Below are 24,253 nucleotides of genomic sequence, written 5' to 3' on the forward strand. Positions count from 1 at the left end.
CAGAAATGGACTAGATCACGCAACACAACACAAACCACATGACACACAGCTCACCTCCACAGTGTGCCCCTCAACCTAAGCCTCTAAGGCTAAACACCTTGCCCAATACACTAATCATAGGTGACTCAATAGTGAGGCATACAGATGTCCCACTCACTAGGTTGAATACGGAGAAGGTAACAGTCAGCTGTCTATCAGGTGCTAGAATCCAACTCATAACACACGCACTCAGGTCTCTCCACAACAAGTACAAGTATGACTCTGTCATTGTCCATGTGGGTGTGAATGACCAAAGATGGACCTCCCTGGACTACATGAAAAGGGACATGGAGGAGCTCTAGGATTATGTAGCCCAGGTGGGTATGACCTTAGCCCTGAGAAGCATCCTATCATCACCCAAAATTATACTGCAGTGCTAACAAAAAATGATTGACTTCAACAATTGGCTACGTTTCTGGTGTCATTCTAAAGGGATCCAGTATCTGTCTGCTTTGGATGACATGATTAACAGACCTCAATGCTTTTCCAGAGATGGCCTGCATCTGTCACCCCTGGGTTTCTAGGTATTGGCTATGGCTCTTGCCATCCCTATAATGCCTTTTTAAGGTGGTGTTCCAAAGACCAAATTACCACCATAACAGCTATAAATAAATGCAATCTGAGGGCCATGTTCCTCAATGCTAGAAGTCTAAATCTCAAGATGCACTCACTCAAAGCTCTCCTCAAAATGGAGAACATCGACATTTGTGCTGTAATGGAGACCTGGTTTAAAGCATCAGAAAGCACCCCTGCACTACCAGGCTATAACTCATTCCACACCCTTCAGCCCCAAAACATGGACTGATGCTCCAAAGGCAGTGGTGTCTCCATATTCATAAAGGATATGCACACCTCCAGTCTAGTAGCCCAGCATAATGCATCTGAGATACTTCAGGTACAATTAACAATGGGTAAGATGGGGATTCAGGTCATAGCCTGCTGTAGGTCCCCAACCATGTCCCAAGACTCACACTCCACATTCCTAAACACCCTGGAATCGATCAAGGTCCAACCCAACACTCTCATACTAAGAGACTTCAACTGCCCCTCCATCAACTGGTAAAAACTACTCAAGCACCAATGCACTGACCCAATGCTTCCTGGAATTCATCAATTCCAATACCCTTGGCAACCTCATTCCTACCCCCACTAGATGGAGCTACATCCTTGACCTGGTTATTACTAAAATGGGCAACTGTTACTCTACACCAATACTGTTGCTCTACACCAATAGTCAATTCCTTCCTGGTAAGATGTGACCAAAATCTAATCACCATGGAAATCCACATCTCACCCAAACACCCTGCAAAGGAATTCACCATGAAAAACGTCTCCAAAGCTGACTTTGGACTCCTACAAACAGAGGTGGCTAACTTCACAGCACCCATGCCAATGGAAAATAAATGCATGACTGCTAAATTATACACCATGCACTGTGCGATCACATACATAAATGCATGCAGCTAGCCATACTCAACAGAACTAAGATGCTCTCCTCCAAAAAAGGAAGCCAGTTTGGTGGTCCCCTGACATTATTAAACTCTATAACAGAAAGAAGAAACAGTTGCAGAAAGAAGAAACGGTTGCAGAAAAAGGTGAAGTCCCAAGACTGGGAAAATTCCCTTATTAGCCTCAACAAAAAGTTGAGATCCCTCATCAAAACCTCCATAGCCAGCTATGAAGGCAGAATTGAGGCGAACACTAAAAATAACCATACATATTTCCAACATACTGATCGACAGATTCATTGCCAACTTTACCTCCCCAAGGACCGATCTCAATACCGGAAGAATGCCAGGCACCATGCATTACTGCAGCCCAGGTTAAAGCTGCATTGTTCAAGGCCAAGAATACAGCTTCCATGGGACCCGATAATATCCCTGGCTGTGTTCTACATGAATTACAAAGTGAACTGGCACCACATCTGTGCACTCTGTTCACTCACAGCCTCGCCTCAGGCTTTGTCCCTACCAAATGGTGTGCTGCTACAGCCATCCCTCTCTATAAAGGAGGTGCAACAAAGACCCTGGAAATTATCGACCCATTAGCCTGACGAGTCTGATAAGTAAGGCTATGGAGTGCATCATCATGGACCTAATTGCAAAAGGAAATAGGGAATCTCCAAACTCTAAATTCCATGCAATTTGGCTTTGTGAAAGGTAGATCATGCCTGCTCAACCTGGTTGATTTCTTTGAGTCAGTCACCAGAGCTTTGGATGAAGGTAAGGTAGTGCACACAGCCTACCTCAATCTTGCCAAGGCCTTTGATATCATTCCTCATTCAGGAATTATTGATAAACTCACCAAACTAGGCATCAACCCCTGTATCATTAGGTGAGTTGCAAATTGGCTCACAGACAGAATACACAGTGTGAAAGTAGTGGATTCCTAGTCAGACTGCCGACCACTCATGAGTGGAGTCCCAGAGGGATCAGTCCTGGGTCCTCTCCTGTTTGGTATCTACCTCTCAGAAGTCGAGGCCAGCATGGAGGGACTCTGGATGACCAAATTTGCAGATGACTGCAAGCTGGGAGCCATTATCAACTCCCCAAGTGATGCAGACATCCTACAGAAAGGCCTCACTGAGACCAGTGACTGGTGTCCAAACCATAGCCTTAAGCTTAATGCCAAAAAATACGTCATCATCCCCTTTGGGAAAAACTCAGTTCCCACTAATTACCACATTGATGGGAGCCGACTGAACACTGAAGTTGTTATAAGTGATCTGGAGACACAGGTTGATAACAACATCTCCTTCGACCACAACATTGCCTCTGTGGTCAGAAAGTCCTTCTATGTGGCATATCTCATTACCAAGGGTTTTGCATGCAGGAAGAAAGAGGCCATCATTTCTCTCTACTCTTCCCTCATTAGACCAATCATAGAGTATAATGCCCCATTTGGCATGTACCTCACTAGATACTGCAACAGTTGAAGAGGCCACAAAAGTACCTCATGAAGAGGTTCCTAGGCCTTAAACACATATCCTACATGGACAGACTCAAAAATGTCCAGCTATTCTCTGTCTCATATCATCTACTAAGAAGTGATCTCTGCTTGACTTATAAAGCCATGTCTGACTCAGCTGCATCTAAAGAAATCCCAATCCCTCCACACCACATGCTCCAGAGACCTCACCCTCATTACCACAATCAACATAACATGCTAGAGGGATGGGTTCATAACCCAGAGACTGCCCATGTTCTGGAATAGACTTCCCATACATGTCAAGCAGAGCACCTCACTAGCCCTCTTCAAGAAAAATCTTGATGAGTGGATGGGAAATAGAAAGTTCACCCCGGGGAACACTCCAATAATTCTTCTTGATAGAGGCACCGGGAACTAACGACAGGGAGCACAATGCCGGGGCACATTTATGGGCTAGGCTTGTAAAGGTCCCAGGGTCATTAGCTTAGTACACACCTAGGAACCTATGACTGATGATTGACTGTTTTGTAAGGTTTGCAGCAAAACATTTGGCCATAAAAGACACATATATCTTTTAGTTAGACACCTGCTGCCAGCCAACCAAACCTCTCAAGTGTTCCTCATTATGAGGAACATACCTCATTTGGGGTCTTAAAAAGTTCATGTTCCTTAAAGTTCCACATCGAAAGGGTCTGTCACACATTCAGTGTTAAGAATTTTTAACTGATATTCATGGCAAATAGAAATGAATGTTATTAATTCATTAAAAGATCTTCACCATCCTATGACCTTCTTGGTTGAAGTTGTTAGTAAGCCATTTGCATGTGTTCCACATTTTGAGGACTAGTGTTCCTCATTTTGGAGATGGAAGCTTGAGAGCTATGTAGCTATCTGACCCTCTTTTGCCTCTATACTTTAGCCAGCTCTCTAGTGCTTTTTAAATTTTGCTTTCCTTTTCTGCACCCTTACATTTTTTTCAAGCTGTGTGTGCAATGCTCAGGCTCACTCACTACACAGCTAGCTCCCACCCCTTTACGTCCATTACCACCCCCTACCATATCCCTATCCCAACCATCACATAGCAAGCCTCCCCTATATAAATACTCATACACCCCACACCCAGATTTCTAATATCCATTATTTTTATTCACTAAAGAAAACACTTGCTTACTTGCTGATTGCAACAATTCTTTCCCCTAATTCTCCAAAAACTTTAGTTTTATCTCTCTTCAAACTACCCTCTCTCTCCTGTACTTTTCATATCTTATTTCTCCTATACATTCAATATACATTAATTGATTCAAACATTAATAATGGTAATTCTACAGATCTTCACACCCTCTATTTCTGTTATCAAACTTAACTTCCTACCATACACATCTACTGCCAACCAATTCCTTACCCACTAACCACCACAAACAAAACTGCATTTATGCCTACAATAGTTAAATATCCCCAACCTATACTCACTCACACAGGAGTATGCGAAAGCGCTTGTGTTGTGTTTAATAAAGACTTTTATACTTTACTACATCGTGGTGATCTACATTTTGGCTTTTTCCTGGCACTCACCCATTCACCTACATAAACATTTTACCTTGAGACCAGCCTCACATTCCCTATATTTGAAATAAAGAACAAACAGAAACATGTATGGTTATCACTAAACTTGCTCTGTATAGTAAAACTCATACTAAGCTGAAACATCCACCCTAATCCTTGCCCAGATAATACACTCTCTCCCCAAGAGATAGTCCTAAATTCCCCACCACAAGGATCAGTCTCAAATTCCCCACCCTGAGGAACAGCTTCAAACCGCACCCTTAAATCACAGAAAAGATTCTCTCTTCATACACATGAATCTCAGGAGCAATCCTAAAAAACGAACAAAATTCAATTCAAAAGTGACAGTCCACTCATCTTATATACTAGTTACCTCAGAGATATCGTTCAAACAAATACTAGATGTACAAATACTCTCTCAGGATATATCATTTTAAGAAAGGGTAGAATAAATAAAAAAGCTGGTGGAGGTGCCATATTTTACAAAACCAGCCTTGAGTTAATCCCCTGCGCCCATCCACTATCTTAGTTCAACAATGCAGATATGCTAGTCACCTAAGTACAAATAAACAAAAATAAATCAGTATGTCAAACAGCACTCTGCATACACCAACGTAAAAATATTTGCTCTGTAAAAGAAATGTTAAGCTGGTCATCTAATTCTGTAACCTAAGAAACCATCATCGCTGGAGATTTGAAAATAGCTTTGGCAAGCATTAAACTCAGGCTCCCCAGCACAAATTTATACAACATCATGCAGCTGATCAAGCATCTGCCAGACTTCAAAACTGGAAGAGAGGCTCAATGCTAGATTCCATCCTAATCACATCACCTGAAAACATAACCATCGGTGGTATTTACTGGGCAACAAAAGTGAACACCTACCAGTATATATAATGAGCTAGCAACTCCACACTCATAGGGAACCACAATACAAACAAGAATGCAGTCTCACTAATTTCCAAGAGCAGATTTGTATCTCCCATCTACACCAATGTGACTGAACCATCCTCAAACTACTACCTACAGAAGAAGAAGCCACTAAATTCAATAGCATGTTTCTAAACATTCTTAATAAACTAGACCCCCCCCCTAGAATCAAATGAGTAAAAACAAATCCTGCACCATGGCTGACCAAACAAATGAAGCACCTTATGAAAACTAGAAGCCACACCTGGAAGGAATTGTCCCAGAATAAAACTCACACCCATATCAGAATGGACAAGACAGTATGTTTTACTAAATTCCAGGACAAATGCCACCATAACCCAAACTGTTCTAGTCATCCATAAAAAACGTACTCCACCCAGGTCAAAAAACACTCCACCTCTATCAACAAATGACCTCACCAATAGCATAGCATCCCAGTTCAATACCTACTTTGTCCAAGCTGTATTCTCATTAATAAGGATAATGCCCCTTTCACCAGACCATACCAAACACTAGCAATAAACAGACCCTCATTGGTCACATATCAACCATGACTGATGCCTGCTCCATACTACTCCTCCATAAAGGTAGTACTCCCACAGGACTCACAAACTACAGGACAATTGTGATATTATCTCCCTTACTGAATTTTCAAGAGAACTGCACAGATGACTCTGCCCTAATCTGTGCTGTACTGAACCTCTCAGAACTTCAAACCATCACCCAATCATCTTTCTTCATCACTGAATAATAGCTAGACAAGGCAAACTTCCTCCTAAATACTACAAAAAGCAAACTTATGCTTTGTACACCCAAACAATTTTCCGCCACAAAAATCGTTTTCACAATTATTTCAGCCAATAATGTCAGTATAGAAATAGTAACACATACAAAGCTACAGTGTGCCACTATCCACAAAGGACTTAAATTCAACTTACTCAAACAACAAGCCATCAAAAATAAAATACACATCAAAAACTAGAACTGCTGCATAGATCCAAACCCTACCTCACAAGCATAGCCAGGCAAACCAAGTCATTCTCTTGCCTCCTACCCACATTTCTTTGTGCCTCATTAATATTCACTAACTTGCAAACTACTATACTGAACAAACTTGACGCTTGTTACAATGAAGTACCAAAATTTGCTGGTAGCTTCCCCTATGGGAGTCACTTCTACCTAGCCCTGAAGAAGTCTCAGGGGTTAGAATTAAAATAACATCTAACTTACTCCCAATTAAACGCTGCTCATACTATTATATATAACTGAGATAAATGCCCCTCCTTGAGTAACATCCTACAGCAATATACCCCACCTCATACTCTATGATCTGCTATCAAGTCACTGCTACTCACCAGCAAATGGAGCAACTCAAATATCCCACCTCATACCCTGTGATCTGCTATCAAGTCATTGCTACTCACCAGCAAATGGAGCAACTCAGGTACCCCATGTCATACCCTATGATCTGCTATCAAGTCACTGCTACTCACCAGCAAATGGAACAACTCAGCTAGAGTCTCCGTCCACCCAGAAAAAACTATGGAACAAATTACCAATGGGCTTTACTTTCCAGCCAGACTAACCTGGTCAGCAAAAGAGATAGATAAATAAATAAATAAACTTCAGGTTCAACTAGTTATCTGACAGTGATGCATGTGGTTTTGCTCCCTGTCATCACAAATGTCAGCTTGGTTATTAAACTGGTTCTCAATGCAGTATGCTAGCACTGGTAAAAACTACTCTATAACTGATTTTATATTGACCCCATTTAAGCAATAAAAGAGATAAGAATACTGTACATAGACAGACGGACTGCCTGAAGACATCAGATCAGAGGTTTCTAGACTTCATTTATCCCTAAATATGCGTACCAGGTTAGTGGAAGACAAACCCTGTCAGCTCATCTTTGCTACTGCAGGATGTTTCATCTTTGCTACTGCAGGATTAAGAACATCTGTTTCACTTTCTAGGATAATCTCTCTCTCTCTCTCTCTCTATATATATATATATATATAAATATATATATATATATATATATATATATATATATATATATATGTATAGTAAGGGGAGGTGGTGTGTGGCACTGTTTCATTAAGTGACAGGAGCATTGTGCTGGCAGTATATTGTATACCTTGGGAACTACATTTTCTGTAGAAAACTATAGCATAGTTCCTAGACTACATGACTAATTTGTGTAAATTCTGAGATAAACATTAAACAGCAAGGAAAGACGGTAAAATGGGAGACTATTACATCTGAAGATCAGGCTGAATATGAAGTTGTCATGGCACAGGCTCTAAATGCTGCTATGTTACCTTATACTAACACTATCCTCTGTACCGTACTCAGGGTAATGTGTGTGTTATAGGCAAAAAAGGTCTTTCTGTGTACCAAATGAATAGTGTGTCAACTAGGAAACAATAGTATCTAGCTCTTTTCATCACTGTTTTGATTTTCGAGGCATTACCAGTGTCCAGAATTAGCCTTTAATGCATGAACAATTAACACTGTAAAAGGTAAAATTGTATGACATGGCACCTAGAAGCCAGAATTGTGCAAATCAATTTTGTTTCATAATAACCGATTCATGTTGGGGATAAGCTGTGGTGGTGCAGTGGTAGCATTGTGCCCTCACAGCAAGAGGTTCTCCCGTTCAATTCTTGGCTGGAGCACCTTCTGTGTGGAGTCTGCATGTCCTCCCCGTGGTCGAGTAGCGTTCAAAAGACATGCATGAATGGGCATGCCTTCATTGAAGGTTGGGTGTCAGGCTGGCACCTCAGCACCGTAAAAATCTACTGCCAATCATTAGCAGACCTGAGTTCCGCTGTGGCGACCCCTAACCGGGAAAAGCCGAAAGAAAAACAACAACAATAACTGATTCATGTTGGCATTTAAAATCAGCTGTAAGAATTGTAAGAACAGAAAAAAAAACAGTTTAAAACCACAATTGTCAATGTGAACGTAGGTTTCTTGCTATCTTAGTAACCTCACCTTTTCTCACCTTTTTTCCTCTTTGTTGAAACTGCTACTATGATGATGCCTGCCTGCATTAATGACTGTAACAATAATAATGCTTTTGAGTAATTTATTTTCATCTCTTGAAAGTTTTTATTATTTATTTAGTCTGGCTACCTAATGTTGACGTTATCTATCAGATATGTATAGTTATGAAAAGATGCCTTGGGTGAATCTAGTAATATGGCAGGCAAATGTAAGTTATCAGGCTAATACTAAACAACAACTGTGTTGGCAGTAATTTTCTTTCAAAACTGACCTATAAAATGTGCCAAATAATCTATGCATTCATATGTTGTAAGTTCTTGGTGTCCCCAGACCCCTGCATGAATTATGTTATTTAACGCAAGGTATGTTTGTGTTAGAATCCATCATTCCAAAATGCCACACGTACCCCTAATCAAGTGCACCAGGAATTTGGCGGTTGATACTGATCTTTGGCACATGCTGAGGGACTCTGATCCATGGAGGGGAAGATAAATGCCAAATCTGATGCTTCGACTAAGATGCCTTTACCATGTATAGCTGCTCCTTGATCAGAACAGTTTGGTGAAAACTTAAGCCAGTGCTGATTATAGGTTCATAGGTTCATAAGTAGGTACTAGGTTATCTGCCCGAGGGCATTTATAAGCCTAGCCAGAGTGTGTCAGCTTTCACTGCCCCATTGATTAATTAACCAAGCCTCTGTCAAGAAGAGCCAATGAAGTGATCCCAGGGGTGTATTTTCTTTTACCCATCCACTCGTCAAGTTTTCTCTTGAAGAGTGTTAGTGAGGTGCTCTGCCTAATGTAGTTAGGAATTTTGTTCCAAAGCACGGGGAGTCTCTGTGACAGGAATCTATCCCTCCAGCATGTTCTATTTATTGTTGTGGTAAGAATTAGCTCACTAGTGCGAGTGGCTCGCAGTGACTTGGATTTCTTTAGGTGGAGCATGTCCATCAGTTCTGAATTGGACATGGCTTTGTAAGTCAGGCAGAGATCACCTCTGAGTAAACAATATGCCACTGAGTACAGCCGGAGTTTTTCCAATCGGGCTGCATAGGACATATGTTTGAAGCCAGTAATCCTCTTGGTGAGGTACTTTTGTGGTCTTTCCAGCTGTTGGAAGTGTCTTGTGAGGTACATCCCAAAAGGGGCATTGTACTCTATGATGGGTCTGATGAGTGACGAGTAGAGGGGCACTATAATCTCTTTATTTCTAGATGCAAACCCTTTAGTAATTAGATGGGCTACATAGAAGGATTTCCTAACTACTTTGGGAATATGATTGTGAAAGGAGAGATTACTATCTACCTGGGTCCCCAGATCTCTTATTACCTCTTCTGTATTAAGGGGGCTGCCACCTATGTGGTAATTCATGGTTGTTTTGTTTTTCCCAAACAGGATGACTATGCATTTTTTGGCATTTAGCTTGAGACCATGACTTTGACACCAGGTGTCCGTATCAGTAAGGCCCTTTTGGAGAATGTCCGTGTTAGCCGGAGAGTCAATTATGGCTCCCAGTTTGCAGTCGTCAGCAAACTTGGGTTAGCCATAGTCTTCCTGCGTTAGCCTGTACTTCTGAAAAGTATGTGCCAAACAGTAGGGGTCCCAGGACTGAGCCTTGTGGGACACTACTTGTGACTGGTTTAGAGTCGGTCCTGGAGCCCACTATTCTTACCCTATGAGTTCTGTCTGTAAGCCAGTTGGCAACCCATCTCGTGACATAGGGGTTTATGTTCAGGCTGGTGAGTTTTTCTATAATTCCCGATTGGGGAATGGTGTCAAAAGCCTTGGCGAGGTCAAGGTAGTCTGTGTGAACCACCTTCCCCTCATCTATGGCCTTGGTTACTGTCTTGAAGAAGTCAACCAGGTTTAGTAGGCATGATCTTCCCTTAACAAAGCCGAACTGGGTCGGGTCAAGTGTTTGGAGGTTCCCAATGTCTTTGTTAATGAGTTCCATGATGATACACTCCATAGCCTTGCAGACCAGGCTAGTCAGGCTTATGGGGCAATAGTTACCAGGGTCAGTTGTGGCCCCTCCTTTGTGGAGCGGAATAACCATTGCTGTGCACCATTCTATGGGCACGTAGCCTGTGGAGAGTCTGAGGTTGAACGGTGTGTTTAGGTGGGGGGGGTTAGTTTGTTCTGTTGTTCGTGCAAGATGCAGCTTGGGACACCATCTGGCCCCATTGACGCTGTGCTTTTGGCTTTTGAAAGGGCTGTTTTCACCTTTGCATCTGTGATTTCCAGGACAGTACACTTTTCTGGTATTGTTGTGGGCACTTTTGGGTGTGAGAGGGGGGTGAAGTTTGCACTGAATCTATCTGTCAGGATGTTGGCAATATCAGTAGGTTCAGTATATTTTGTGCTATTTTGCACTAGCTCAGAGCATATCTGCGAGTTGCCACTTAGATTCTTGACATAGCTAATGAAGGCTTTGTGGTTATCTGTTGAATCCTTGGTTATTTTTTTTCTAAGTTAGCCTTGGATGATTTTATGAGGGACCTTCGTTTCTCACTAATACTGATCAGGGATGTCTTTCCTTCTTGGGATTTGCTTTTTTTCTAAACTAGTTTCCTCCTTCTATTGTATAGCCTGTTTATGCCAGGGGTCCACCAGACTGGTTTCCTTCTCTTAGGGAAGTGAGTCTTGGTTTTGCTAGGGATGGCATGATCCATGCATCCTTGTAGGTGCTCATAGAGTGCATTTGTAAAGGTTCCTGCATCTTGGACACTGTTATCCTTTAGCATGGGGGCTGTGAAACTTACCACCTCTGTCTTAAGTAAGGTGAAGTTTGCTATAGAAAAGTTTTTCACTGTGGTTTCCTTAGTTGGCAGTGGTGGTGTGGTGTGGACATCCAGTGTGATTAGTTTATGGTCTGATCTAACCAGTGGTGGGTTGACCTCCGGTGCGGAACACCTGTCACCCATGTTGGTAATGACTAGGTCCAATATGTTTTCACCTCTGGTAGGGGAGTTTAACAGCTGATCCAGGGCATTTGAGTTAATAAATTGCAGGAAGTGCTGGACCTGGGAGTTTGTACTTGAGTAGTTTTCCCATTTAATGGTAGGGTAATTGAAATCACCCAATATCAGGGTGTTTGGTAGGACCATCATGTTTTCCAGTGTCTCCAGAAAGGTGGAGTGGTTGTCCTGGGTCATGGAGGGTGATCTGTAACAGGCCACAATTTGCATTGCAGATTTGCCCGATGTTAGTTGCACAAGGATGATCTCAGAGGTATCTTGCTGCGCCACTAACCTGGAGGTGTAGGTATCCTCGATGAATATGGATACACCCCATCCTTCTGTTTTTCAGTCCTTGTTCTGTGGCTGAAATGTGTGGTATGAGTTGTAGCCCGGTAGTGCTGGCATGCTCTGTGGAGCCTTGAATCAGGTTTCAGTTACTGCACAGATGTCGACGTTCTCCATACTGAGGAGTGCTTCAAGTGCATGCATTTTGACATTTAAACTCCTGGCGTTGAGTAGCATAACCCTCATTTTTTTATTTGTGCTGTTTACGGAGGTGGGTTTGACTTTTGAGCCTTGCCTAAAAAATGCACTATGGGGGCAGCAAGAGCCTTGGCCAGTATTCAAAAGTGTAAAGGTGACAGGTGCAAGCATCTCTTGCAAAGCAACGAGGCCTGTCGAGCATGTCGTCTCAGGCTGACATATACTGCGGTATTATTCTTGGTGAGGGCAGGATGCTAGTCAGGGCCATACCCAGCTGGGCTACATGATCAGAGAGCTCTTCCATGTCCCTTTTCATGTAGTCCAGGGAGGCACGTCTCAGGTCATTCACACCAACATGAACAATGACACAGTCATATTTGTACTTGTTCTGGAGTGACCTAAGTGCTTGTGTTATGTGGCAGATTCTGGCTCCAGACAGGCAGCTAACAGTAACCTTCTCCTTATCCAATTTAACGAGTGGGACGTCAGTGTACTTGACTACAGAGTCACCTATTACTAGTGTGTTAGGTATGTTATTTTGCCTTTATGGCTATGATTGTGTGGCAAACTGATTTTGTGTTTTATGTGTTGTCTGGTTTGTGACGGGAGGTGCAGGTTTTTGGGTGTCTGCTTTGTAATCTGATGCTTTTGCAGGTTTTTATTTAGAGCCTCCGAGAATGATTTTGTGTATTTATGTGTATTTTTTGCCAGTGCTGGTTTAGTATGTCTATGTGAGGCTGGAGGTGTGGTGCAAGTGTTAACCTTCTCCTCATGACTGCCTGTTCCAGTCCTGGGTGGAAAGAGCTTAGCCTCCAATTTAGCTATATAATTGCATCTCTTGCATATGTTAATGTTTTGTGGAAGGAGGAGAGGGTTGTCTGTGTACATGAGACAGTTGTAACATTGCCTCAGGATACCCAGGTTCACCAGCTGGACGGGAGAGTATACATGAAATTTCCCTTTGGTCATGCCTGAATAGTAGGTGAGCTGTTTAGTCACTTGGTTGGTGAGGGGTGAATAATGAGCCTTGCCCTGCTGGGCAATCAAGTGTCGGGGTATATTAGTGCTTGCTATTAGGTCTGAGCAAGTGCTGGACTGTAGGATGTTTTTTAAGTGCTTAGGTTGAGAGTTAGACTATTTTTAAGGGAAAAACTGATGTGCACAATAAATGATATGCACAATAAATGTATTCCTAATATGAAAACACTGCAATTATATGGAGCTCTGTTCATTTGTTGTAGAGCATATGTGAATGTTGAGAAATCTGATCCATGACTGACCTGTACTACATTAGCATTCTGCTAATTCAGGCTTTTTCATATAAAGCATCTGCATTCTTTTATTTTTTCTTACTGATACTTAAACAATTTTGAACTGCATGATGTCCTGGTTTATGCAGTTGTATTAACAAATATAATCGAAACCATGTTCTCCAAGTGTCAGCACAGTTCTGATGTCCTGCAGATTTATTTAATTTTTCAACATCCTAACTAGTAAACATGAGGCCTGAGGTTAATGGTCGCAACACAGCATCAATGGGACTGGACGGTGTCCCGGGCTGCATTTTACATGATCACCAAGAAGAACTGAACCCTCACTTAAAAATCACTGTTCAGTCTCAGCCTTACAACAGGATATGTACCCAAAGAATGGCGTACAGTAGCAGTGGTCCCACTCCATAAAGGTGGTGCCACAACGGACCCAGGAAACTATCGCCCTATAAGCCTAACTAGCCTGGTCTGCAAAGCTATGGAGCGTATCATCATAGAACTCATAAACAAAGATATTGGGAACCTCCAAACACTGGATCCTACCCAAGTCAGCTTTGTTAAGGGCAGATCTTGCCTCTTGAACCTGGTCAATTTCTTTGAAACATTCTCCAAGGCCATAGACGAAGGGAAGGTGGTCCACACAGCCTACCTTGACCTTGCAAAAGCCTTCGACACAATACCCCACTCAGGCATCATAAATAAGCTCACCAGCTTAAATATCAACCCCTATGTTACAAGATGGGTTGCAAACTGGCTTAGGGATAGAACCCACATGGTCAGAATTGCAGGTGCCATGTCAGACTCCAAACCAGTTACAAGTGGCGTCCCACAAGGCTCAGTCCTGGGACATCTCCTGTTCAGTATATATTTCTCTGAGGTACAGGCTAACACAGGAGGACTATGGCTGACAAAGTTTGCCAAAGTGGTTAGAAAGACATTCTATATAGCCCACCTTATCACGAAGGGGTTCATATCTAGTTCAAGAGAGGTCATTGTGCCCCTCTACAGATCACTCATCAGGCCCATAATTGAATACAATGCCCCATTTGGGCTGTACCTTACCCGACACCTGCTACAACTAGAAAGACCCCAAACGTACCTCACCAAGAGGATCAAGGGACTCAAACACATGCCCTACACAGTTAGGCTAAAGAAACTCCAGCTCTACTCAGTTGCTTACCGCCTACTCAGAGGCAATCTGTGCCTGACGTATAAAGCCATGTCCAACCCAGAATTAATGGACATGCTCCACCTCAAGAAATCCAAATCCATCAGAACTACATGCTCCAGTGATTTAAACCTCAGCACAGAAATAAATAGAACATGCTGGAGGGACAGATTGATATCCCAGAGGCTCCCCTCACTCTGGAACAAAATCCCAATCCATGTCAGACAGAGCCCCTCAATGACCCTCTTCAAGAAGAATCTTGATGTTTGGATGGGAGATCATAAATTTACCCCTGGGATCTCTTCTGTGTCACTGCTAGACAGAGGCACAGTAAACTAACCTTAAATGGGCTATCTTCTGTGACCTACTATACACAGGCACAGTCAACTAATCTAAGAAGGGTGGTGAAAGCCAAACACACTCTGGCTAGGCTTGCAAATGCCCTAGGGCAGATAGCCTAGTATCAACCTATGAACCTATGAACCTATATAATGCACATGTTGGTTTATATATATTATTGTATCCAGGACTAAGGAGTACACATATTGTTGTAATTTCTTAATGTTAGAATCAATGCACATCATTTGTCACATGCACTGCTAAGTAAGTAAATGTGTCTTAACCATTAATACTACTAACATGCTAGATGTGAGGATGCTTTGTGACATTTGGTCCATTTCATATGCATAGAACATCAGCTATAAATGCTGTATGATTGTAAGTGGAATGCACCACAATGGAGTTTGACACTCAGTTTGGAATGATTGTAACTTATCAGGTTAACTGCATGCCACCCACAATGACCAAATTCCAAATTATCAAGGACCACAATTTTCTTGTAAGAATAGTCTAGCTGGCTTTGAGTAACTCCAGAAAATGCTGAGTTTGACATTAGTGACACATCATACGGCAGGAAACTGACAGAGGTAAAATTCTGGTAAAACCATCACACACAAACATGCACATTGCAGTCTGCTTTGATGACAATATAGTACAGATTGCAATGTCTGGCTATAATAAATGCATAACTGTCTGTAGTAGGCATGAATGGAAGTTAACTACATATGTGTACATAGTGTTGCTGCAGGCAGGAAAACAATTCAGAATATCGTACGCGCAGAAATTTTATTCACTTCAGCGTATAATTTTTGTTATCCAAAGTCATTACTGCTGACTCAAAGTTTCTCAAGATTTTAACTAAGTAGAAGGAATATCTATGGCTGATTGCCAGAAACTAATTAACAAAATTAATAGATGCATGATAGTGGAAGAAATAGTGTGTGTGAAGTACGTTAAGGCTAAAGGAATGCTTTGCCTGACACAAAAGTGTGATAGTATTGAATGTGTCTAATGTTACTACGATGTGGGGAAGGTTTTCATCTACTGCATGAATATGACTGAAACAGCAAATGATCCTTTGGTAGAATAATGGCATGTAATAAAGTACTTGTGTTTGGGTAGCTTGACACATACACTTTGTAATATAAAAATATATCCTGCAGGAAGAACTCTTATCCCCATAAAACATGGCTTGCATCCCTACCATAGTACTAACACTGCACTTCTAACCTTTATAGATATTGTCACTAAAGCTAGAGATAACAACAAACTAGTCTCCTTCTTATTTCTAGACTTGTCTAAAGCCTTTGACACAATTTGTCACAGCAAGCTTCTGCTTCAAATGCCCTCACTAGGTCTATGTCAGCCCACCTTTCTACAGTTCAAAGGCTACCTGTCCAATAGGTATCAGTCAGTACAATGGCACTGTGCTCTCTCCATACCTCCCCATCACCACCGGTGTATCACAAGGCTCAGCCGTTGGTCTTTTCCTTTTTAACATTTCAAAATTCTCCTCTACACAATGACAACAGGCTTCCCTAATGACAATACTCATATGCACATCTGACAACCTGGCAAATATCCAAACAATTACAAATTACTTTGGAAGTTTTAACAGCCACTAACTATCAACCCATGCTCATCCGTAAAAAAAAAAAAACAAAAAAAAAATTTTAAATCCTCTCTCACTAATACAACCATTGAACTATTGATGTCACTTCTCATAGCAAAATATTTGAGATGATAGTGGATGATAATTTTAAATTTTACCTGCATATAAAAAATTGCATAGAACATTCACCAAAAACTATGGATGATTTGCAGAGCTGAAAAATTTCTCAGCAACACAAGTAAAACTACACATGCCACTACTTATCTCCTCTCCTCACTACATTATGGAAGCCCCAACATTACTAACCTCCAGATATCACAAAAATCAAAACTTAAGCAATGGTACAATAAAGTTTCTACATTTGGAATAAATACCCCTTTTAGAACCCACCACTGTATAACACTAAAAAGCATAAATTGGTTAAAACTACCCCATCAACAAATATACACAGCTTCTTACCACCTATAAAATTATCAAGCATCCATCTGTTTGTCCAGCACTAAACACCATTGTATATAACTATGTTCCCAGTCATTCATTATGATCCAGTGATCAAAAACTCCTCTCTGTCACATACCTATCAAATCTGCTGGGCATGGTCTATACTCTTGCCATGTTGCTATGGCCTGGAACTCCTTACCTTTACCCATCGGGTCAACACCCTCCCTACAGTCTTTTAAAACGATTCTGCAAGACGTCCTAGTCAAACTCTGACTCTGTTCTTGCTCATCCCTAGTTTAAAGTATATCCCTAAATTTGAACAAGTCCCTATTCATACCTTACCCCCCCTTACTCTCCCCCTTCTTCACTCACTTCCTTACTTCAATCAGTTTTTCTTCCTTGACTCTCTTTCTAAATATGCCACAACCCTGTTCTTTCTCTCACTTCATACTGCAATTCCTGTTTGTATTATACTAACATACCTTTAATTTCTCTATGAAATGGATAAAATTTCTCCAAATATTAAATCGATGTCGTATGATTTGTATCTACTCATAACCAAATGTTTTCACATGATGTCTAATTTGGTATAATAAAAATTATAGCTGTTTTTGTACTAATTTTGAAAATTGTAAAATTGTTGTTCTTAAAACTTTTTGTAATACTTTGGAGCTTTTCTCCCCATGCCTCTGCTGAAAAAGGGCTCCTACCCTGTTGGACATTGCCGGTAATCAAATATCAGTAAATGGATAAATAAATCAGTCACACTATTGAGAATACATGAATAGGATGGAGTTGGGAGAACAGCTAAGGACAACTCAGGTTATGTATTTTTAATTTAGTCTAATGTTTATATGAGTCCTTGCATTATGGGCTGATATAAATGTGAATATTCATTTCTTTGCTTTTCTTTTCTGCTCAGTGCCAGCCAAGGCTTTTCTTCTGTCTGAGGTTATCATCCAGGCAGACGGTTTGTTTTTCTGCTTGTATTCCTATCCCCTGTTGCACCTTCTGCACCAAGCTGAGGCCATGCGATGCCACTTAGATCATGCCATCGTACGTCTGTGTTTGCACGATGCCACTCAGATCATGCAGTCATACGTCTGTGTTTGCGCGATGCCACTCAGATCATGCAGTCGTACGTCTGTGTTTGCACGATGCCACTCAGATCATGCAGTCGTACGTCTGTGTTTGCGCAATGCCACTCAGATCATGCAGTCGTACGTCTGTGTTTGCACAATGCCACTCAGATCATGCAGTCATATGTCTGTGTTTGCGCGATGCCACTCAGATCATGCAGTCGTATGTCTGTGTTTGCACAATGCCACTCAGATCATGCAGTCATACGTCTATGTTTGTGCTGATTCTTATGCACAATTGGAAAGGCCTCAGTCACTCATACTCTAACATCCTTCAGCTACAGTGTCACTGCAGCATCATTATGGAGTACACCATCACTCCCCCCTTCTAGGATTGGTAGCACTAGTACCTCCTTCAGCTGCAATGTCACTGCAGCATCATTAAGGAGTGCACCATCACTCTCCCGTTCTAGGATTGGTAGCACCAGTACCTCCTTCAGCTACAATGTCACTGCAGCATCATTATGGAGTGCACCATCACTTCCCCCTTCATTGCAGCATAATTATGGAGTACACCATCACTCCCCCCTTCTAGGATTGGTAGCACCAGTTAGCTGTTTGACCCCCCCCCCCGTCTGACTCCTCTGTTGTCCAGATCAGTCATTTAGATGAAAGTCATATCCCTGTACCATGCAGCCTGTCAATCTGGTCACCACCTTTTCAAATGCCCAAAGTCTGACTTTTTATGGAAATGTGAAATTTTGCAAGACAAACCAGACATACAGCCAGTGCCAAGAACTGGACTTCAGTTTTCTGCCAAAATAAGAAGCATATTCTTGTAGAGTCTGAGCTGTTTTATTGTTTCTTATAATATCAAGGTGTTCCAGATACAAGATTGTTGTTTTATTTAACTATTACAGGTAAATTAGTAAACACCTTTTGCCCTAAAATCTCAGGCTATTTGCCATTTTTTATGTTTTTTTGCTGGAGATGACCACCCAAATAGGGACTGTCCTGAACAAAGAGGGACAGGTGGCAACCCTACAACTGTCCTGAACAAAGAGGGACAGATGGCAACCCTACTGGTGAATACCTGAGTCTATTTTGATATTTAAAGTATTTGCAAAAATATGTTTTCAGTAATTCTAATGTTTTGGGCGATGAAAGATTCAGCATGTTTTAGTTAAACTCCTGTTACACTTTCATTTCAATGTAATAAGTGTATGAGATTAAAATGGATGAGCTTAAACTGTTAGTGACATTTGTGAGGGGTATTGTTAGTGGACCTATTCATGGCTGGCTAACTTAATGTAATATTATGGCTTGTCTGCCATAGTGTCTCCAAGTTTTTTTAGTTGTGTTATAATGATATAACATGATAAAAGAGGTGTCACAGCAGGCTAGTGCTATATTTAAAGCTACAGCTTCTGTCACACACAGAAGGCACTTCAGATCTGACTGCAAATGCAATGCCAGCTTTTAATGTTGGTATTGCACTGAAGACTGATCAGGATCTGTCACTTGCATCCCATACCAAGGGAAGCAGTCCCCAAAACCCCACCCTAGCTATACCTCTGCCAGTGGGATAGTCTGGTGCACAAATCTGAAATAAAAAAAGCTGCATTTCTGACATTTTTCACTTGGGACATTGAAAACCTGAAAGGTTCGTATTGAATAAAGTCCAACATAGTACAATCTCACAAATTGTCTAGGGAATGTTTTAAATTCTTTCCCTTATTTGAGTGGCAGTCACTATAACATATTTTAAATCATAGCTGGAAGTCATGCATTTATGGAAAGTAATGGATTAATTATCTTTTCACATGTTGCCTGACATTAATGAAGAATCTGTAAGCTTGACTCAGCTATCCTTCGCAATATAAAACAACATTATAACTTAAGTAAGAACTGAACCCGTTGGCGGAATATCTTTTGTCAGAACTCCTACTCATGTATGATAAACAAACAGTTACATGTCATTAGGTCTCAGTACTTGATGTAAAGTGCAAAAAGGCACAGTGTGACGTCCAAACATTTCTGAGAAACGCAGTAAATCAAGATATGCAAGCTTCATAGGCAGAAAAAAAGTTATAAATACATTTATATATACTTTGACATGTCTTTTTCCAAAACAGAAAGAACTAAAGTAGTGTGCTTTCTCATAAATCATATCAAAATAATTATGATGAGTCATACAGACACCCCATTTTTAAATAGTCATGTGATTTTTGTGATTTATATATGTCCGCAGTGTGACTCAAGCTATAGTACATGGTGTCTGAACAAAGAACATGAGCACACAACTGCTTATAAAATCAGTTTGAGGCAATCATCACTGAACTCGGGTAATGCTAGGCAGCCCTCTAGTACAATCAGTGAAGTGTAAGTGTATTTACGAGACAAATGGTGAAGAGTGCTGTCTCCATTTTTCCATGTTTCTTGTGGGAAATCTCATGGCTTACCAATGAGGTAAGCTACATTGTTGGAGTGCTCGCCCGGTATCTTGTTTGTTCTTGTTTGTGCAGTGCTTGTGAGAGAAAAAAGAAAATACCATGTGACTATGTGAGGTTCAAGATAACGGCCAGTAAAGAGATGAAACAGGAAGTCATCAGACCAAAGATGAAACAAATGAAAAGAGTTAAGTTATGTTTTGGAACAAGAGACAAGAAAGTGCTTCTTCCATCTGTGAGCAAAACCCAGGAAAATATAATGGAATAAATTATTTCCCTTTGTTTCCTTTGATTGATGTAAAGCCCATTTAGATGATTCTAGATCTGATTATGCCACACTCAGGGAAAAGGAATCACATGCTGGACTTGTTTTGTTCCGATGTGTTGCTTAGACCAATATAACCCCCCCCCCCGATAATGTGAGCCTGACTCATAAATTCATAGCAGTCCCCATGTCTGGCCAGTCACCACTACTATCATCAATTTGTTTCCTCCACTCAGCAGAAAACATATTATGTTCATGTTTATCCTGTGGAAATTGATTAGCTGTTTGATTTTGATTTATCAGTTATTTTTCTCTTGCATTTTAGTCCCTGATTTCTAGAAGCAACGTCCCTCGACTGGAACAGTTTATTACTGCTGACAGACAACCTTTGTGATTTTGTATATTTGTCCTGAGCACAATACCCAAACTGTGCAACCATTTTAATAAGGCTGTACAGAATTAACTGAAAACTAAAAACTGAAGACTAAAACAAACTCCACCAGCAGCGATGAATATCCACAGAAAAAATATTGATTATTTTTTAAGTGCTGTCATTCTTTAATTTCATTAGAACTTCATCAGAAAAAAAATCTAAACTTAATCAATACCATTTAAATAACCCTCCAAAAAGGTCAAATGATCCATTCAGATCAACAGAAACTGGCAATGCCGTATATCACACTTAAACCAAATTAAAAGAACATAAACTGAATATTAATATACATACTTAATATTTAAATTCAAATTGTAGCTCTTTTTTTTTATTTTGTGTTTATTAGTTGATAATCTTTGTATATTAATATTTAGATTTTTTTCTGATGAAGTTCTAATAAAGTTAAAGAACGAAAGCAAATCAATCTTTTGTCTGGATATTCATAGCTGCCGGTGGAGTTTGTTTGAATCTTCAGTTTTAATTCTGAGTTGGCTGCATCATTGTTACTGAAAATGAGTTGCAGTTTGCAAAAGGTTTCTAAAGTTCAGAAAAAAACAAGGAAACAGGACAAGCTCTGTAGGGATGCAGTTAAGTTTGGTGAATCATCAGATTCCATTTCAGATAGGTTCATAGGTAATCAGACAATGGGCTACATCAACACCATCCATCCTATTGAAGAATGTTCTCCAACGAGGTGCTAGTGTACAAGCAAAGCCCAGTAAAAAACAAGTCCACTGCTTCTGCATATTAAGCTATCATTAAGCTGGGAATTAAAACAAAAATGCAGCTATATTCTTCCTAATTATGTGAGCATAGAAAGGAATGAATTAATTTAAGATATCAAAAGCGATCTTTCATGAGGCATGACATGCAACAAATGCAGCAGGAGAAAATGTAACACAACATTTGCTAACAATATCATCTGGATCAGTTAACTATATATTTTCATTATGAAACAATTCGACAGGAGATATTTGGCAACCATATTAGGTTACTTAATTGCAGAACAACATAATAATGCTATCCAGACGAACCTTTAAGTGCATTTAACACTTCTGTCCCTAACTTCTAACTTATGGGTTCACTACTTTTCCAATGTCTGCTTGAAGGCCTCTCAGAACTTCTTCTATACTACACTCTTTCCACGGGTATAAAACACAACCTATAAAGAAGGAGTTTTAGAGATCTTGGGAACAGTTAGCCCTAACATCTGTTACACTAGTCCTACTCCATCCTTCTTTGCCCTACCTATTCAGAATAACCATTTTGCATGTCCATTTAATATTTTTCTGCAACCAAATCGTATCCCTTCCATATCTGTAGACTTAAATGAGTCTAGCTCCAGATCTCTAGGAATCTCATACTAATCTTCTCCTGTGACCACTGGAATTTCTAGTGGATTTTATCTGGAGTCCTTCCAGCAGCTTGTTGTCACTTTCCCTTGCCTCCAGAACTGCACATAGACCGCAATATAAGTCCTATCGAGGGTTCTGTAGAGTGGAAGTCTAACCTCTATGATTCCAGAGTCCATCTCCCAGAAGATACAGCCCAGAGTTCCTAGCTAATCTACAGAAAATCACATTTGAGTGAATGATGCAGTTTGTTCTCTGCAAACCATCTACTAATACAATCAGCTTCATTTGCAAAACAGACTTTGCGAAAAATAAAGTGAGCTAGACAATTATGCCACTGTTTTACAAAGTTGCAGCTGTTCTCAATGTGAAAACTGTCATCAAAATCATGCAGCTGATTTGTTAATCCTGAGTTTAGTTTAAATATGATAATGCATGCAAAAGAAAACAGGCCACCAAAGTAGTGTTTAAAATAATGCTTTTTATGTTTCAAGGCTGTATAGCATTATGACACGTAGCTAAAGGTCATAGGTCTATTTTAACAAATATTACAGATTACTGAATTTGAGACAGTGAAAAAAAATCAGATTAATTACAGTTTATGGGACTGTCCTGGCAGTAGATTATCTCTGCACATGTCTGTATGTATGACTCTGAGCTTTCTTTTTTTCTTTTTGTTAAGCACGGGATTGTTGGAATAACTATAATAAACACAAAATATAACACACTAAATAAAAAAGAAGAATAACACTTCTATAAATATACATTGTAGTTTACCTTCCTTGGTTCTGTCACGTTGTTTATATGAATTTCATACACTCCACTGGCATACTGCCCAGATCGATATATCTGAGAACAGTCTTGGAATACCTTATCTTCTTTCTCAAATTTTACTAAAACGAAACAAAAAAATGGCGCACTTAATTCACACTTCATTTTTTTCACTTGTGCACATTCATGCAAGCCTTCAGTTATTCATTTTAACTTGCACTGATTGGATTTAATCTCCATTTAACAATCAGAATCTGAAAAATGTACAATTAGTATTTAATTATATTTCGGTATTCTCTATAAAACAGCTCTCAGACCATTTTGTCTATATGTCAATAAGTACAGTAACAATGCATTTAAAATATATATGTATATTACATTTTCTACCCCAGAAATTTCTTTGTGAGACAGTTTTGAACTTGATTGTATAACATTTTTCATTTTCTGTGTATGAATGCTGTATGCTATGTTTTAGTTGGCTGCACTGGTTTTGTGCAAGTAACTCAGCTTTTTGTTTGGATTGTCCGATATCTTCTTTAGTAATAGATAAGTCGTATCAAATTTCCTGCTAAGCACCATGGAGACATTTTGATCAACTTTACAAATGTCATTTATAAATTCCAATGTCCTTTACCACAGTTTGTTTTGAGTACACAGCCATCAGTTTTACAAGCAATTCTTAATGTTCTTCCCCAAGTAAAGGGTACTATGTGTCTTTGTGGTGAGCATGAAGGTGCTGTCCGAGCAATGTTAGGTGTATAATGCTTTTATCCAGCCCCCTGTCAGTATGGCTACATCATGGTGGAGGTAACATCTTGAATTTACCTGCACATTTTGGTAACTGATTGCATTTTTTGTTATCTACATATTTTGTCACTTACAGATGTTTGCCCACTTTTATCTCTGAATAAAAGGTACCAAATAATACATAAGTCAACACTCGCCTATGTGGTACTACAATTCTCATGTAAGATATGTTTGAGAGTATCTTGTCTGCTTTGACTCTTTGTTTTCCATTAAGTAGACAGTTCTTGAGTGATGTTTACCAATTCATGTTTAACTGATTTACCTGAATACAAGCACCAACATGTAGAACTGTTCCAAATGACTTTTCTAGAACCAGATATGTAATGTGGCCTCTCAGATTTTCACCTTTGATAG

The 24,253-nt window shown here is 40.2% G+C and overlaps 1 protein-coding gene across 1 annotated transcript in view; it reads right to left on the minus strand.

Annotated features, from left to right (window-relative positions):
* The window catches only part of ANGPT4 (angiopoietin 4), a 1,038,655-nt gene that overhangs the window by 201,156 nt on the left and 813,246 nt on the right, over nt 1-24,253 (minus strand). The window contains exon 5 of the mRNA XM_044090423.1: nt 23,099-23,214. Within this exon, the coding sequence (XP_043946358.1) occupies nt 23,099-23,214 (116 nt within the window). The remainder of the gene's footprint in view (nt 1-23,098; nt 23,215-24,253) is intronic.

Source organism: Protopterus annectens, chromosome 12.part0 (assembly GCF_019279795.1).
Source record: "Protopterus annectens isolate FY-2018-M chromosome 12.part0, PAN1.0, whole genome shotgun sequence".
Taxonomy (NCBI): Eukaryota; Metazoa; Chordata; order Ceratodontiformes; family Protopteridae; genus Protopterus; species Protopterus annectens.